This window comes from Notothenia rossii (genome assembly GCF_949606895.1).
Source record: "Notothenia rossii genome assembly, chromosome: 9".
Taxonomy (NCBI): Eukaryota; Metazoa; Chordata; class Actinopteri; order Perciformes; family Nototheniidae; genus Notothenia; species Notothenia rossii.
In genome coordinates this window covers 25,850,123-25,865,911 of record NC_136907.1, presented here as the reverse complement: position 1 = coordinate 25,865,911, position 15,789 = coordinate 25,850,123, and the positions used below count along the sequence as shown (strand labels likewise).

At 37.9% G+C, this 15,789-nt stretch overlaps 1 protein-coding gene across 2 annotated transcripts in view; it reads left to right on the top strand.

The window, feature by feature from the left end:
• Nucleotides 1-15,789, top strand: part of LOC307020103 (roundabout homolog 1-like) — a 166,292-nt gene that overhangs the window by 30,842 nt on the left and 119,661 nt on the right. Inside the window, exon 3 of one of the 2 annotated variants that reach the window (XM_079651250.1) lies at nt 4,395-4,487. In XM_079651250.1, the coding sequence (XP_079507376.1) occupies nt 4,395-4,487 (93 nt within the window). Of the gene's footprint in view, nt 1-4,394; nt 4,488-9,711; nt 10,146-15,789 lie in introns of those variants that run through there. The other variant, XM_079651251.1, reaches the window with a different exon arrangement.

The window sequence follows — 15,789 nt, the reverse complement described above, 5'->3', positions numbered from 1 at the left end:
TACTCCAGGTGGAACTAAAGTCTGATTTAAGAGTTGATTATATTTCACATCATTAATCCAAATCTGAGAAGTAACTAAATATATTTAATAAATGTAGCGGAGGAAAAGTACACAATATACCTCTGAATTGTAGTGGAGTAGAAGTACAAAGTAGTATCTAAAAATGTTACTTAAGACCAGTACTTGAGTAAATCTATTTAGTTACTTCACACCACTGTGTACATGTAAAGTATGTATGGAATGTATTTCACAGAGTTACCTTGAGTGGATGCTGCCTTAACCTGTTAAGCCCCAAGGTCCCCGCCGGTGGGTGCTTTTTTTTTTTCACGACACTGTGTCTCAGGAGATCTTAACGCACTTTGGCACAGAACTCAAGATAAAAGATACCCTTATTACTTATCGTAGCTGCACATACAAGATATCCGATTAAAGCTGAGGTTCCACAGATTATTTAGGTATAAATATCATCACTGAGTGATCCAAACTCTTGACAGGAGAAGCAAACACAGACATAACAACATGTACCTTTACGGAGCTTTTACGGGAGATCGTCTCACCGTAGCTGTCAATCTGATCAAAAGACTTCAATGGCATTAAAACGAGAAAAAACGCGGCTGAATCGGTTAATCCATAGGTTGATAATGTTTCTGGGTATTATTTTTTTTTATTTATAATCCATAATTCAATTTTTATGTAAAAATCGGAGAGTAAAAGTTAGCTGCTAATGGTAGCCACCAGAGTTATCACAGCTTCCGGTCTTGGTTATAGAGTGGCGAAATCCCTACCCTTCCGGTGGACCTCCATGGGACCTTATTTCGGAAAAATGATGTATTGAAGTCAATGGAGATAGAAAGATTATCTTTTGATCACGTTTGAATTGTGCCACGAATTACACATATGATGTTTGTCAATTTAAAAGATAATTTTGCAAGTAAAAAAAAAAAAAAAGTGTTGTAAAACTGTGAAGTAACACATTTGTTTGTGTGAAATGCTGAATGAACTACATCTCCGGTCTAGCAGAACAACACGCGTCACCAAGATGGCCCACTGTCTTGTCAACAAAAGGATTGTCGACCCTCACTATCACCACAATGAAACACGTCCAGAAGAATGTCATGCAAAGCTGCCTGCCTTCCTTTGATTCTCTCTGAAATGCCTGGTGTTTTTAATGTTTAATGTCAACCATTTGTGCAGATAGCGTGAAGTAGAAAAGATCACAGATGCTAATGTAGCGTTAGCATTTCTCCCCCAGGCTTAAATTGTGTATTATAGAATGATCACACCGGTGTAACAGTACTCTTCAAAGGGTTCACGAAATATGACTACTACTCTTACTGTTTAACATGTTGGGTTACTTAATGTTACTTCATGTTAAGGCTAATAAAAATTACAAGGCTCTAATGCTAACTAACGTGCTAGCTACTACCTAGGTAGCTAACTTGATCCAGCCACTCCTGGTCCTTTCATCAGACGGGAAGCGAAAGAACGAGCAAGACCAATTGCTGGTATGATAACAACCTGGTACTAAGCACACAGGCATCTTGTTAAAGTTATCTTATCTTAGCCAGCGCCATATAGATAGATTATATCTATATGGCGTAGGGGTGCAACAACTAATCGACTTAATCGATTAAAATCGATTACCAAATTAGTTGCCAACTAATTCAGTCGTCGATTCGTTGGTGACGTCATCACGTGTGTTTTACGCGCTGTTAAGCTCCAATGTTATTGGTCTTTTTATCGGTACTAGAGACATTTAAAAAATATATGTCATGTATTGTTGCTACAAAAACATTATATCGCAGTCTTAGTGTCGGCAGCTCGTTTCTAATATGCAAAAAGACAAATAAATGCGCCTATGATGTATATTCGATCAGACGAGTTGCAGTTGCTACATGCAGCAACACACTGCGGAGATGGCGGAGAGAACGCGCTCCGAGGTGTGGTTAAACTTTACCCGTCTCGATGTGGACAATGCTCGTTGCCAAAAGTGCAATAAGAGTTTAGGATGTAAGGGCGGTAACACGAGCAATTTGTCTAAACATTTAGCAAAAGTCCACCACATTCAGACGGAGAAATGCACCGGGTTCGACTGTCCTTCTAGTAGCTCTCTAGCCCCACCCACGAGTAACGTTTCCACGTCAGGTATTATGTATGCTGGCAGCGACACACAGAGTTAACTACATTATACAAACATGGGTTAATGATTAGAGGTAACTGAGTTATTTATTTTGTTAAAGTTTCAGCTATTCTGTTTACACTTCTGTTATCACATTATTTAATATGATTTGTTAAAACACTGTTGTTTCTTTTGATGTGATATATTATTTATTTAATTTAAATAAAAAGCAATGTTAATTTTGTTCAAAGTGTGTTTAGTTAATTTAATAATATATGTATTTTTGAATCAAGAATTCATCTTTATTGTCTTCATTGTTAGTTTCCACATGCCTAAAGCAACCTCAAGCTAAATCTAAAAGTTGATGGCTAAATAAGAGCGTTTGAGAAATTGTGCAAGGCATAATAGTCCGAATAGTTGATTAATCGTTTCATTAATCGATAGATTAATCGATTATCAAATTAGTCGTTTGTTGCAGCCCTAATATGGCGCTGATCTTAGCTATCTCTTAGTGGAGGAAAACAGTTATGACATCCGTTACGCGACTCTGGGATTTGTAGTCTTTCTAGTTGCATATTTTTCATAGTCTTATATTTCAACAGTTTTAAGACAAACTGTGACTTTTTGACATGGAAATGATTTTTTAAGATTGACAAACATCATATGTGTAATTCATGGCACAATTCAAACGGGATCGAAAGATACATTTTCTCTCTTCATTGACTTCAATGCATAATTTTTCCGAAATAAGGTCCCACGGACCGGAAGCAGATGGGCGTGACTTTGCCACTCTATGCGCCAGTCTCACACACACACATTACCAAATAAGGAGTATGTGGGAGTTCCCCTCGATTCCATTGGCTCTGACGGTTAGAAAGAGATGTCACATGTCAAAATCGAACAAGGGGGGCCAGACATATGGAAAATCCACCCAAATGACCCCAGAAGTGTTTTTTTTTTGCTAAATCTGTCTAAAAAGGTCAAATTTCACTTGTTTTGCATGTTGATACAGGTTACTTATTATATGTTGTAGTTTGGATTCCTAAAGCTTTTAGTCTACCATCCCATCATTCAAGGGTGGTTTTCACTATAAGTAATTTTTTTTGGACGGAAGGACACAATCATTTTCATTTTTTTACTGTGTTCAATCTGAATTTACTTTAAAATAAAAACATCTATATTGATTCTGACACTTTTACATCCAACTCACAGGTGTAACCTTGCTTTGAGAAAAAATATTATTAATTTAACCCTTTTAGAAGGGAAGATATGGTCATTTGTTCTGGGAATGTCATTTTCGAGCCTGAGACCTGAAAAACAGGCTTGGGAACCTGTTAAACCCCAAGGTCCCCGCCGGTGGGTACTTTTTTTTTTTTCATGACACTGTGTCTCAGAGGATCTTAATATTTAAGAACCTATTAATGTCTTATACCAGATTAACGAGAATAATCTCAGCTAACTGACGATACAAACCATATTTACCAAAACAAAACACAAGTCTCATAAGAAGCATCTAAATGACCCCTGAGCGAAAAATGCGAACCTATTACTGCACCGATAATCACTCCTAGCTCCCTTATTACTTATCCTAGGTGCACATCCAACACATCGTTTATGATCGCAAGGAGACACAGAATCTAACGGTTCCCACCTCAATACTGAAAGATACAAACTTGCAACGTTATCACCAAAAACGTACATCAAAACAAATTTCTTTAAATTAAAAAACATCTCTATTGATTCTGACTTTTCTACATTCAACTCACGGGTTTATCATTACTATGAGAACAACGATTATTAATTTAACCCTTTTAGAAGGGAAGATATGGTCATTTGTTCTGGGAATGTCATTTTCTAGCCTGAAACCTGAAAAACAGGCTTGGGGCCTTACAGGTTTTAACAGCAACATTTCATTATATATTTCATACTAAATAATAATTAAAAAAGCCTACTTGCATTTTCTTCTTTTCTCTAGTTTGAATACTGTTTTTCACCAACCTCTAAAAATATTAGTTAAAAATAAATGGATAAATAAAAGAAAAATCCTGGAAACATCTTCATTTATCCTAGTAATTTCAATTGTAAGTAATACAAATAATAACACATTTGAACATATTATGGTGTAAAAAAAAGTGTTTTTCTTTAGCATGGCTTTAGCATCCTTCAGTGAGATTTATTGTCTTAATTCCCTGACTTCAATGTTGCACATGGATAACTTACGCAGGGTTGTTAATTTAATTTTGAATTGACTGTTTTATCGTCCCCATGCACACAGATACAGAAAAATTCAGAGGGAAGCGTGAGGTCATCACCCAAACACCTGCATCTGAGGCAGCTTCTGAAAAAGACAACAGCCTGGGATACAAAGGTACATAACAACTGTGCAATAGAGTGGTGCAGGAATGAGTCCTTAAACCCATAAATGAGTTAGCGTTTTACCACTTTGAATCTCAAATTCAGCGTGTATTTGGTTAGATGTCTTAAATATGAACATAGAATACGTCAGTAAATACCCCACTTGTGAATGTCCGAAAAATATGTGTCATAAAAATAACAATTGCTTTCAAATGATCAAATGAGACTGCTAAACGTCATCACCCCGAAAATTTAGCTTTAGCCTTTATCTTAGCGGTGGTGATGCCCAGGCACCCTGATGTAGTTTTTTTGTAGCATTAAGTTAGCTATCTACTTCTGGCGATTGCATCGATGCTTCAAAAATAAATATAAGTGGTGTTAATATCTGGAGATTATCAACATATGTAAGAATCTTAAACGTGTACGACACCAATCTTATTTTCTGCAATATTCTAAAGTCCAATTGAAAAATAGTATACCATTGGATTTTTGTCGAGGGAGCCCTTCCGATGCTAACTACATGAACACTACGCTAAATACACAAATACTTATCAATGGAGTGTATATCTTAATACTCTACACAACACATCAAATCATTCTTCAGACTCTTGTTCCTACTGCAGTTTATACTTGTCCAGCAGTGTACCTTTTATTCCGTCTTTTTTTCTTTCCTCATTTTGTCTTCAATCATAATAACAGCTCTGTTTTATCCAATTATCTTTCTACTACTTCTAAGCGGTCTGCTTTTTCCCGTTCCTATCTTGTGAAAAATTGTGAAAGAAATAGTCAAAATAAGCCTGGACAAATTCAGCCGTCAGTAAAGTGGTGCTCCAGGTTGTGCTGATTCTGTATTTGTCCTTTGAAAGATACATGAACCCCAATTCCCAGGAAGAGGACCTTGCTTCCTTTTGCTGACAAAGACTCTAATACCACTTAATGCCAGTTCAGCAGCTGCAGACCTCAATTGCTGTGTCCAAAAGCCAACACGGTTCAAACCCCTCTTCCTTTTGCTTTGACATTTTTATGAACTGAGATAGAACAAAGCGAAACATTTAGGAGCTCTCTCCCTCGCTGCAGCCTCCATGGTTTTTAGAAGATTACAACATAAGACAGTCTTTCTGAAGTGAACAAAAAGAAGAAAACTAATGATGGTTTTTCGCCTTTTATCTGTAGCGCCAAAATGTGTTTTTTTCTGTTGAGGAATCTAAATTGGAGCTTCCATTTGATGTGGAGCTAATGGCCGAGAGAGGGATTCTTTATCTGTGCGTTTCCTCTCTCAAGATAAGAAGCCTATTTTTTTTCATACCTTAAATCTTCACGGCCAGCGGGATGGAAAAAAAGATGACAGTGAGATTGCGAGAAGTTGAAAGCATGCCAAGTCTTAACGACTGATTAGACCATCTCGGTAGCTGACAATTTTGGAGGGAGATTGAGAAAAGCGTAGCTGTTACATCAGTCTCTTGTTTTGCTTCAACACTTCGCAGGATCCTTAACAGCTGTAGTGATGTGCAACGAGATGTTGACAAATATGCAAAGCATAAACCGGCGCAGGGAAATGAAAGAGCCAAATAACTGTCACAGGTAATAGGAAATAAATTGGAGAATGGAGAAAAAAGAAATCTAGACCAGGGAAGAAATGTAGACTTAGTCACAGCACAAATATCCGTACACTGAAAAAACTGAAACGTTGACTTTAATTAATTGTATTATGTCAACAGATTTCACATAACTGTATTAGGTTAGTTGAAAGCATTAATATATAAGTTGATTCAAACATATTAGGTTCAACTTAATATTATTGCTTTCAACTAACCTAATACAGTTATGTGGAATCTTTTAATTAAATTCAGCTTTTCAGTTTTTTCAGTGTATATACATCCACACAGCTCATGTCATTAAAATAATTGTTGAGTATGGACACAAAGCTTGTGTATTTGTAATGGACATAAACAGTCAACAACAGGACTAGCTAAGGACAGGTTTGTTGTTCTGTGGAGGTTCCAAATTATTTATTCCTTGATAAATATTTTTATATTTTTGGATCTGGCTTTGTGCTTGTTGGAGATATTCCCCCCTGGCAACTGGATAGCTACGTTGGAGTGAAATGAATAAATAAAAATAGGTCTCAGTACACTTGGCACTGTCTGCCTGCAATCCTTGCCATTTTTTGCGCTGTGTTGCCATGAAGACGTAAATGCCTTTGTGTCTGTTTTGCACCATCTGTTCCTGGAAATATTAATGTTGGAGATGCTTTGGATTGTGACCAATGGGGAAATGCACGATAGAACTCACAAACGCTGCATTTAGCCGAGTGTACCGCACCTGTTGTTATGTTGAGGCCACATGTGAACAAAGCAGGGGCCCCATTCCTGGACCCTTATACTGTCCTTATTTGTGCTTTAGCCATAGCATTCGATCCCTATCAATGGTATACAATAGACTGATTACGAGCTAGGACAAATGAACAAATTCCTTTATTCTGATAATGGTCATTTCATATCTCCATAAAGATACAAATTATGATATAGCGAGTTTTCTATTTAAATTAATCAAATTGTCTATATGGGAATAATCACATGGTAAAGCCAATTGTTGTATCTTCCTAAATACACATTAATTTAGAAATGAAATGCAAAATGAACTTGGCAGTTACCAGTGTAATTTTTGGGGAAATAAATAATATGTCCAGCTATACATGAATGGTAATGTACTGTAATGTGCTGTAAAAAAACCCAACCGCAAATGTTATTATTTACTCAATTTACAATTTTTGAGAAGGTAAGTGCGATTAAGCACTCGTTTAAAAAAAAAAATGTAGACAACGCATTTGTGAATCAGAATATCTTAATATTATAATATATAATAGGGCCTCTTTAAATAAGTATACAGTCATTACGTGGCTAGGACTAGTCTTCAGTACTATTGTACTATGCCATTCATTCAGTCTCCCCCACAGAGCTGCAAGAGAGCCATATAGTGGGGATGTTTACTTGGAGGAAATACAAAAATGTGAACAAAGACACATGTGGATTGTCTGTATATAGGAATATAACACAATAGCAAAGTGCAGTAAAAACCAAATAATATGACAAAGAAAGGAGAATTCAAGTTGTTGAATGAAAATAGGGCACATGTTTTATAAAGGCAGAAATGTGTTCATGGGGAGAATGTAATTTCCCATATTATACTGGTTGTTTACCGGCTCAGCCTTTGAGTGCAAGCTCCATTCAGCAGAGCCACCAGCCGTCTACAGTTTGGAATTAAAGGATTTGAGGCAAGAGGCCAGGGAGGGTCGAGTAAGTTGACTTTGTACCACCTAAATGTGACTTAAAAGACCAGAAGCATCTCTGCTTTTTCTGCAGCGTGTTAGTAAGACGGATTAATGTTTATCTAAATTCTTAGTTTCTTATTTTCTACAAGGATAATTGCGGAAAATATGTATCTACATACTTAACTTAGTATATTTTTGTAGTTTCATTCAGCTGGCCTGCTCTAGATCTCAGTGTGGAGCATTAGTGGTCAGCAACTTAGTATTTACTCATTCACTGTACTTAAGTACAATTTAAGTTATTTGAACTTTACTTTAGTATTGCCATTTCCTTCTAAGGCACTATAATTACGAGGCAAATATTGTACTGTACATAGTGGTATATTGTAACATAAGGATCCCTATTGTGCATTTTGGGGATTTCCTTTTCCTGTATGTTTCTATAGGTTGCAAATGGTCTGCAAAGACTAACATCCCAAAGTTCCCTCCAGAGGGAGTTTCTCTCACACACACAGCCTGAGACGCCTCGATTGGACTCCTTTTTTGACCTCCATAGCATAGCTTCATCACTATGTAACAGCACTCAAACACATTGTACGTGATAGACTAAGGGGCGGGACATCTCCAAGATGTTAACCAATCACAACAGGGCCGGCCAGCTAACCAGCAGACTGGGCACTGGTTTCAGACAGAGGGTGAAAAGAGGTGCTGCAGCACAGGCAGTGTGAGCAAAAATAAAGAGCTTTCTGAACATTAAAACATGGAAACATGTAACAGCAGAGGCACTAAATACAAATATGGAACCTGGAAATTAGCATAATGTGTCCTCGACATTAACAATGATAACACGCTGCTGTTTTGCAAAATGAGTACTTTTATTTAAGTACAATTTTAAGTTAGTACTTTTACACTTTAAAGTACATTTTGAATTGAGGACCTCTGCTTATAGCAGCTTTTCTTAACCATAGTTTTACTACTTTTACTTTTAATTGAATATCTTCTAAAATATTTGTATTTGTTATTTCTTCCTCCGCTGGTGATTGGGAAGAATGAAGATATAAAACGTATTTTATCATGTGATATCAATATTTTAAAACCAACCCTAACTGTACTGCAGCCCCGCAGCCAGCAGAGGGAGTGCTAACCTAAACCCCCAACAAGAAGACATAATTGAGGCTCACCAGGTCAGCGATACACAGTAACTATTAACTCATCAAAATGTATTTTTTATTTAAGAATAACTTGACTCAGGCTATGCAATTATTACCCACCATGTTTGATATCAGCACTTCATATGTTAGGTATCACATTTCTAATGCACTTAGAATATCATTTAATTTCCCAGTGGTGTGTTGAGAGGTCAGAGGGTGAAAGCTTTATCGATTTTTGTCATGGGAAGAAGAGGCACAATGCCGATGGAGGAACAGGGTCATCACACTCTTTCCCCCTGTGCTGCTCCCTTAGGGGTTTAATAAGGACACAGTGAGAGTGTGTGTTCCTGTGCCTTGATAGCAGATACAATAAATCATTTATCAAGGTTACATTTGATTCACTTTCAACACACTTTTAAATATTAAATACTTCCCTGATTTGGGAATTCTGCCTTGAATAAAATGATATTGGATTATGAAAGACACTTAAAACAAGGTGTTTGATTGGTGATTAGTTTGATTAATTTAAAATTGAATTATGGGAATATTAAAACGTTCCATTCCATAGTTTGCAGCAGTTTTATTATGTGTTTAACTTGTATGAGGCAGCCTGGATCTTTTTTCATAAGGGAAGAGCTTGCTGAAGTGGAGCCTCGTGTTGTGAATGTGTCCTTATGCGGTTAAACGGAGCCTGACTCGCAGGAATCTCTGCACAACAGTAAAAAGCCTCTGACTGGTTAGAAAAAAGGCAAACCAGCTCCGCGCGCAGAGACGCACGGCGCCTCATCCAACCAGCGCCAGTCCCATAAACCAGGGGGTAAAACTACGCGTTCAAACCAGCAAAGTGACTGCAACTGGAGGACACGTTTCTCTTTTGGATTATTTCTCTCCATTCAGCCGCAGAACTATTCTTTTCCCGAAGTGAAAGTAAATGATCACAGATGAATTCTCAGCATTTGGAAGTGGGTGAAAATCCAAGTGGCGTTGTGTGGATTAATTCTCGAGTTACGATGCATCCGAACTTTGATTCGAATATAGATTCACTCTCCGAGGAGTAAGAGTATTATCTGTGTTATTGCGGAGTTCAGGAACTCTTCCTTCACCCGGATCCCCATCACCCGTGGAAGTTGCGATTTAGATGAAATAGACAACAACGCGCATTCTAACTGGATTTACACCAGCTGCTCTTGAATGATGCCTGCGTGTCTGACGGGGATTTACTGTCTACTGGCATTTCTACACATTTGTTCAGGTATGGTTACTTACTCCCAAGACAGACTTCCTTATGTGTTTCAGGGACGTTTTAAAATAGCTGTTAATGTGATGGAATAGGGGTGATGAATTTGCTAAGTTTGATCCATCAAGGCCACCTGAGGGTATTTCTGTCACCTTTTCCTCAGCAGAATCTGTAGGTGCCCCCTTGACCCATGCTGCGTTCTTGTTGAAAGGGACCCATTTATCCACATGTTCTGCTGCAGTAGGCTACAGCAACACAGCCTTTTACAAGCAGCTCTTATCACACCGGTGGACATTAATCCGCAATGAGGGTGCAAAGAGCAAGAACAGAGCGATAGAGTCGGTATATGTAAGGGCATGTTTAATACCGTCAACGGCATCTTCAAATGCATGAGGGGAGTCAAAGTAGGACATTGTTGGTTATCATCCTCAGTCAATGGGTTCATACATTACATGAGTTGCAGGAGGAACACTTGGATAGAGCCTTTGTACCAGTCTGACCAGTGAGGATGTGTTACTTCTAATGGATGGAAACAAAGTAATCCATGCTGTGACAATTGTATGCATGCTACAATCACTATAGATCATTCTGAAGGAACTTGTATTTTTTGTTGTGGAAAAAAATTAAGAGTTAACTTTGGTCTTTTGGTATTTTAGCTTTTTCTTATATTTTGTCCCTTCATTTTTGAGTACGCTACACTGTATACAGTATTCTACAGCCTGGCTGCATCTATTACCATTATTATCATTGTCTAATTTCTTGATTAAATTATCTATTTGGTCTATAAATTACTTGTGAAAAATGATGATCAGTGATTTCCAAAGCCCATAATGACGTCCTCAGATGTATCTTTTTGTCCATAACTCAAATATATTTAGTGTACTGTCAAAGAGGAGTAGAAAAGAAGAACAATATTCAAAGTTAAGATGCTGGAATGGAGGTTTAGTTCTTACAGTTTTTTCTTAAAATTAATTAAAGCACTGAATCGATTATTGAAATAGTTAGCAAACCATGAAATAGTCCACAACTGATCAATTCATCTATACATTTTCTGATGTAATTGCTTACCAACACGTGAGACAGACAAAAATAAACTTTGGATTATCCATTATACTGTATGCTGGTGCTGTGTCTCTGTTGGAGGGTCAAGGTTCATTCTGGGAAAATGAACTCAAGCATAACATTGATATAACACTGATACTGCAGGTGGAGGTTGGGTGCACATCAGCAAAGAAAAGTTATTGTTGGAGTGCTGACAGCGTACTCAGGTTAATCTAGATTTTATTGGCTCAGGCAGCATCGCCACCCCAAGACACACTAATATAACGCATTATTTAGTAAGGCTGCCCCCTCTCAGTCAATAATTCAAGTCATTAGTGGTTTTGTTCTTAGTTGAGTCAACTAAGAACAAAACCACTAATGACTTGCTGACAAAGATTACTTTAGTTGATAGGTCATTTATTTCAAAAGAACTTATAAGCACATCTTTGTTAAATTGAAATGTGAGCTTTTGCTGGATTTTCCGAGGAGAAACTGTCGATTAAATCAACCAATCGATTATAGTCGACAAAATCCTTTGAGTCATAGTCACTTAAGAATGCATTTATAGGAAACAACCGTAACACAGTTCCAATAATATAGTAATAGTAGGTAGCTTGAGGCAAGATTTTAATTTTAATTTTAAATTATTTTAACCATACAACTGCTGTGGGTAAACACGGCCCACAAAAGACATTTTGAGTTAAACACAAGGAACACAATACCATAAATAAACACGTTCTTTCTTATATTTCCACATATATTTCTCAAATTCTAAGCTATTACTGTAATTGTAAAGTAGTAATTTCTGTCACAACTTTCAGTAAATAATCTGTCAAAAGGCCAATGAGTCTCTTCTTGGAACCACAGGGAAAGGAAAATACCGAATCACAAATGTTTTTAGAAATTCGAAGAGTCCCTCAAATTCCCCACTGGCGCCAGTCTTGTTCACTCTGTAACACAAAGACAGCTGTCAGTAACATTAGCAGTGGTCACAGACTGAAAACAGAACAATATATTTTCAGCACTAGAGCTTTCATAAGTGTCTGACTCTGAGTGATGGCTTTATTTGGCACTGGACTTCTTTTCTTTTACAGTGTAGAGGCAGCTTTTTCCATAGTTTATGCTCAAATGTGGGTTAACACTTATTGGGTTTGACACATTATTTGAAATTAACATATTATGAGTGTTTTTTTATGTAACATTTTCCAAACAAAGATGAAACACCAAATTCCTTTTTTTGACCAGAAGCTGCTCAGTGTCAACATGTGGATTCAGCCTTTTAGCAACTGTTTTCTTTCATTTCCGTAGTGGTGACTCAAAAGAAATAAACTTAAATTTGCAATTCCACATGAAGGGCATGACAATGTGTATGACACCAATTTTCCAGTTCGTTTTCTCTCTAAATTTCCCAACTGACAAACATAGTAATTGTGCAATCCTGAGCATTTCAAAAGTTCTGAAGTGGATTGGCGCTATTCTATACAAATCAGGAGAGTTCTCTAATCATTTGACAGACAATATGGCGAATGCACACCTGACATGAAACAACCACTTTTCCCAAGCCCAGATAATAGTAGAAAATTAGCAGAATGTACATCCTTGATTGTGTTTACCACATCCCACCATAGATTATAGGGATTTCTTACCTTATATCCAGAATAGCTGCCAGGTTTACATGCCTGCCCTGGAAAAAACTCCATGCCTAACAAATTGCAATCAGAATGATTACATGTTTTTTCCAGCTTAATTGTGTTTAATGTACACAAACTCATTTTGTTGTAAAGGTTCTTGACTGTAAAAAAAAAACGCACAAAGGTCCATCATTAAGCTGTTAGAGCCATATTGTTAAGTGACTTCATAGCCCTCTGAACTGAGGGAAACCTGCAACTCCCCTTCGCTGGGACTTTATTCTCTGCATAATAAATCTGTCGACGGTAATTGGATGATACATAATAATCTAAATGACGGCCATTAAAAGCACATGCTCGTGTCGAGATGGCTTTGTCCCTTTCATCCTGCGCATCGAAATTATGCATCCCCAGAGTGATCGGCCTCGCCATTCCACCTGCTTTGTTTGATGGTCTGTAAACACTGTCTCAAAAGGAACCATGGGAAAATAAAATAACAACAGGCTCATCCTGTTGTTCTTTGTAATGCTGGTTTAGCTTCCAACAGGATTTGAATGCTTTGTTAACGCTCCAAGTTCTGCCAGGGCTGATGGGATTAATATCTTCATAATAACCAAACTGCTGTAGCTAAGCTAATAACTAGGCTAATTACTTTAGCAATAAGTGACCGAGGCCCTTTGAGGCTTATTTTATCTTTATAGACCCCCTCGTCCATGTGTTATCATTGGAGGAGGAACAAGTACAAAAGGGGCTCAGAGACCTGCAGAACACAGCCTAATTCCATCAGTGGCGTGTGCCGCAGCTCCATTGGGAACAGTGTGATTGAGACATCTGGCCGGTGTGCTGGAGTTAGTTTCAAAAAGGTCAGAGTTCACGTGTACCTACTCATGCTGTTTGGCGATTGACACTCGTGGCTGTGAGAGGTTGCCCGTTGTGACCCAAAATACTGGATACAGAACTGCCGGACTTTAAGTAATGATGGCTTGATTGTGGGGGAGCTGGCCCGCTGCGTCCTCCTCTAAGCTAACAAGGCTCCTCCCTGCAGTCTTTGTGGTGGTGACAGTGATGAGCCCAGTCCCACTGCTAATGAGCACTCCTTCGCCATGGATGATGGGACGGATGGGACATCTTTGCACGCTGGCGAGAATTCCTTTGTTTGTGGGATGGAATTGTCAAATTGCTTATTTCCTTCCTTAGAGGTAATACAACTGATAAGCTTCACTGGAGACCATTTTGGTTGGAAAAGCATCCTGTTAAATGTTGTTTTTGTTGGAAAATGTGAAAGACTCAAGGTGTGGCTCATTAACTGCTTCACACACACTGACTGAAAATGTGTAGAAACGACTCTGTTATTCAAGTGGTGCTCTGGTTTCTTGCTAATTTAGTATGTGCTTTTTTGTTCTTTATAGCTGGCAGGAACTCTGCAGTGCTTTTTCAGCTTTGAATGGCTTAAAGGCTTTGGAGCAATTTATATTTCTCTCGCCCATGCTTAAAACTTGGTTTTAGGTGTATTTCTAGACTTTTTAAGCCATTTTTGTCTCTATATTTTGAAAAGGTTTATTGGACAAACACCTTTAAGCCTTAAATGATGTGTTCGTTGTTACCCAGAGCATCCACAGACTCAGTCAAGATGAGGTTATGCCAAAGGAATGTTGTTTGATACAGGTGTTTTCGAGGTCATGATACCCATAAAAAAAGTGTGAACTTAGGTCCCCTGGAACTTATCAGGCAGAAAAACCGAGAGTGTATCCCTGTAGTCCCTCAAACCCCTGCAGACGTTGCTGCAATTGTTTGCCTCTGACTAAATGTGCATACATGCATACATAATGGTGTTAGCACAAGCTCGATTTTTAAATGTGTGTTTTCGGATTGTGTGCTGAAAGCTGCGTTTCATGATTGCTTCCCTTGTTTACTCACTGGTTTCCTGTGGTGCCGTGAGGCCGAGCGGTGCTGCCAAACCTGGGGAAGGGAAGCTACTGAGAGCGTTAACAAGCCCCCGCAGGCCTGGAGTTCACAGGTCATCAGACCTCCTCACATATATGTATATACGTACAGACACAACTCCTCATTTTCAGGATGATCAATAACGGATTGCTTGCCCCACAAAAGGTAGCCTGAAGGATCCTCCTACACTTATTCTACTTCCTTCAACCTCATCTTTAAAAATAAAATCACAGCATTTTTTCATTTATTTTCTCCATCTATTTTTGTTGTTTTTATTGGCAATGTTTTATTAAAGCACAGTAAAGACCTCTTTAGGCGCAACTACACAATGCAACGTCAATTTGATGATCGTCAAACAAATAAACAGCTATTTTAATAATCCAATTATTGTTCTAATGTTTTGCTTCCACAATGGCAGAAAATGCTGTTTTCAGCCTCTCAAATAGGGAGATTTCAGTTTTAAATCATATTAAAGCGTATTTCTAAGAATGTTCGACAGACAATACAAGATATTTGAATTTGAATACACCACATTTGACTGTGCGAAACTGGCATGAACATTTTTCCCGATTTTTTTTGACATATCTAAAATAATAATCTGCCAGGTAATTGATGATGAACATAATCCTTAGCTCAAGCATTAGCTTAAAAAAGATAATTCACAAAAACAACTTCAATTGAAGCATGCATAAAGCTGAGTAAAATAACATAATAAACATGAAGGTTCATGGTTACTGCCCCCCTCAGAAAAGTATTAAATCAACCAGAGACTATTTTTACTAAACAAATACCATGTTATTTAAGTATGAGTTATTTAGACTGTGGTTGTGTTCTTAATACTAGTGTAACAACATGTTTACCATCTAGAGATGCTCCTTGTAGGTTCAAACTAAACTGTCCTAAACGGTGCACATAGCTACGCTCATCTAGACAGACTAGCCTCCCTAAACTCAGAAATTCCCGTGGGTTTGTGGTTTTCTCCGGACTGTTTGTACTCTTTCGGTCTTAGTTTCAGAGGTCAGCGTCCAGCTATGGTTGTGCGATGA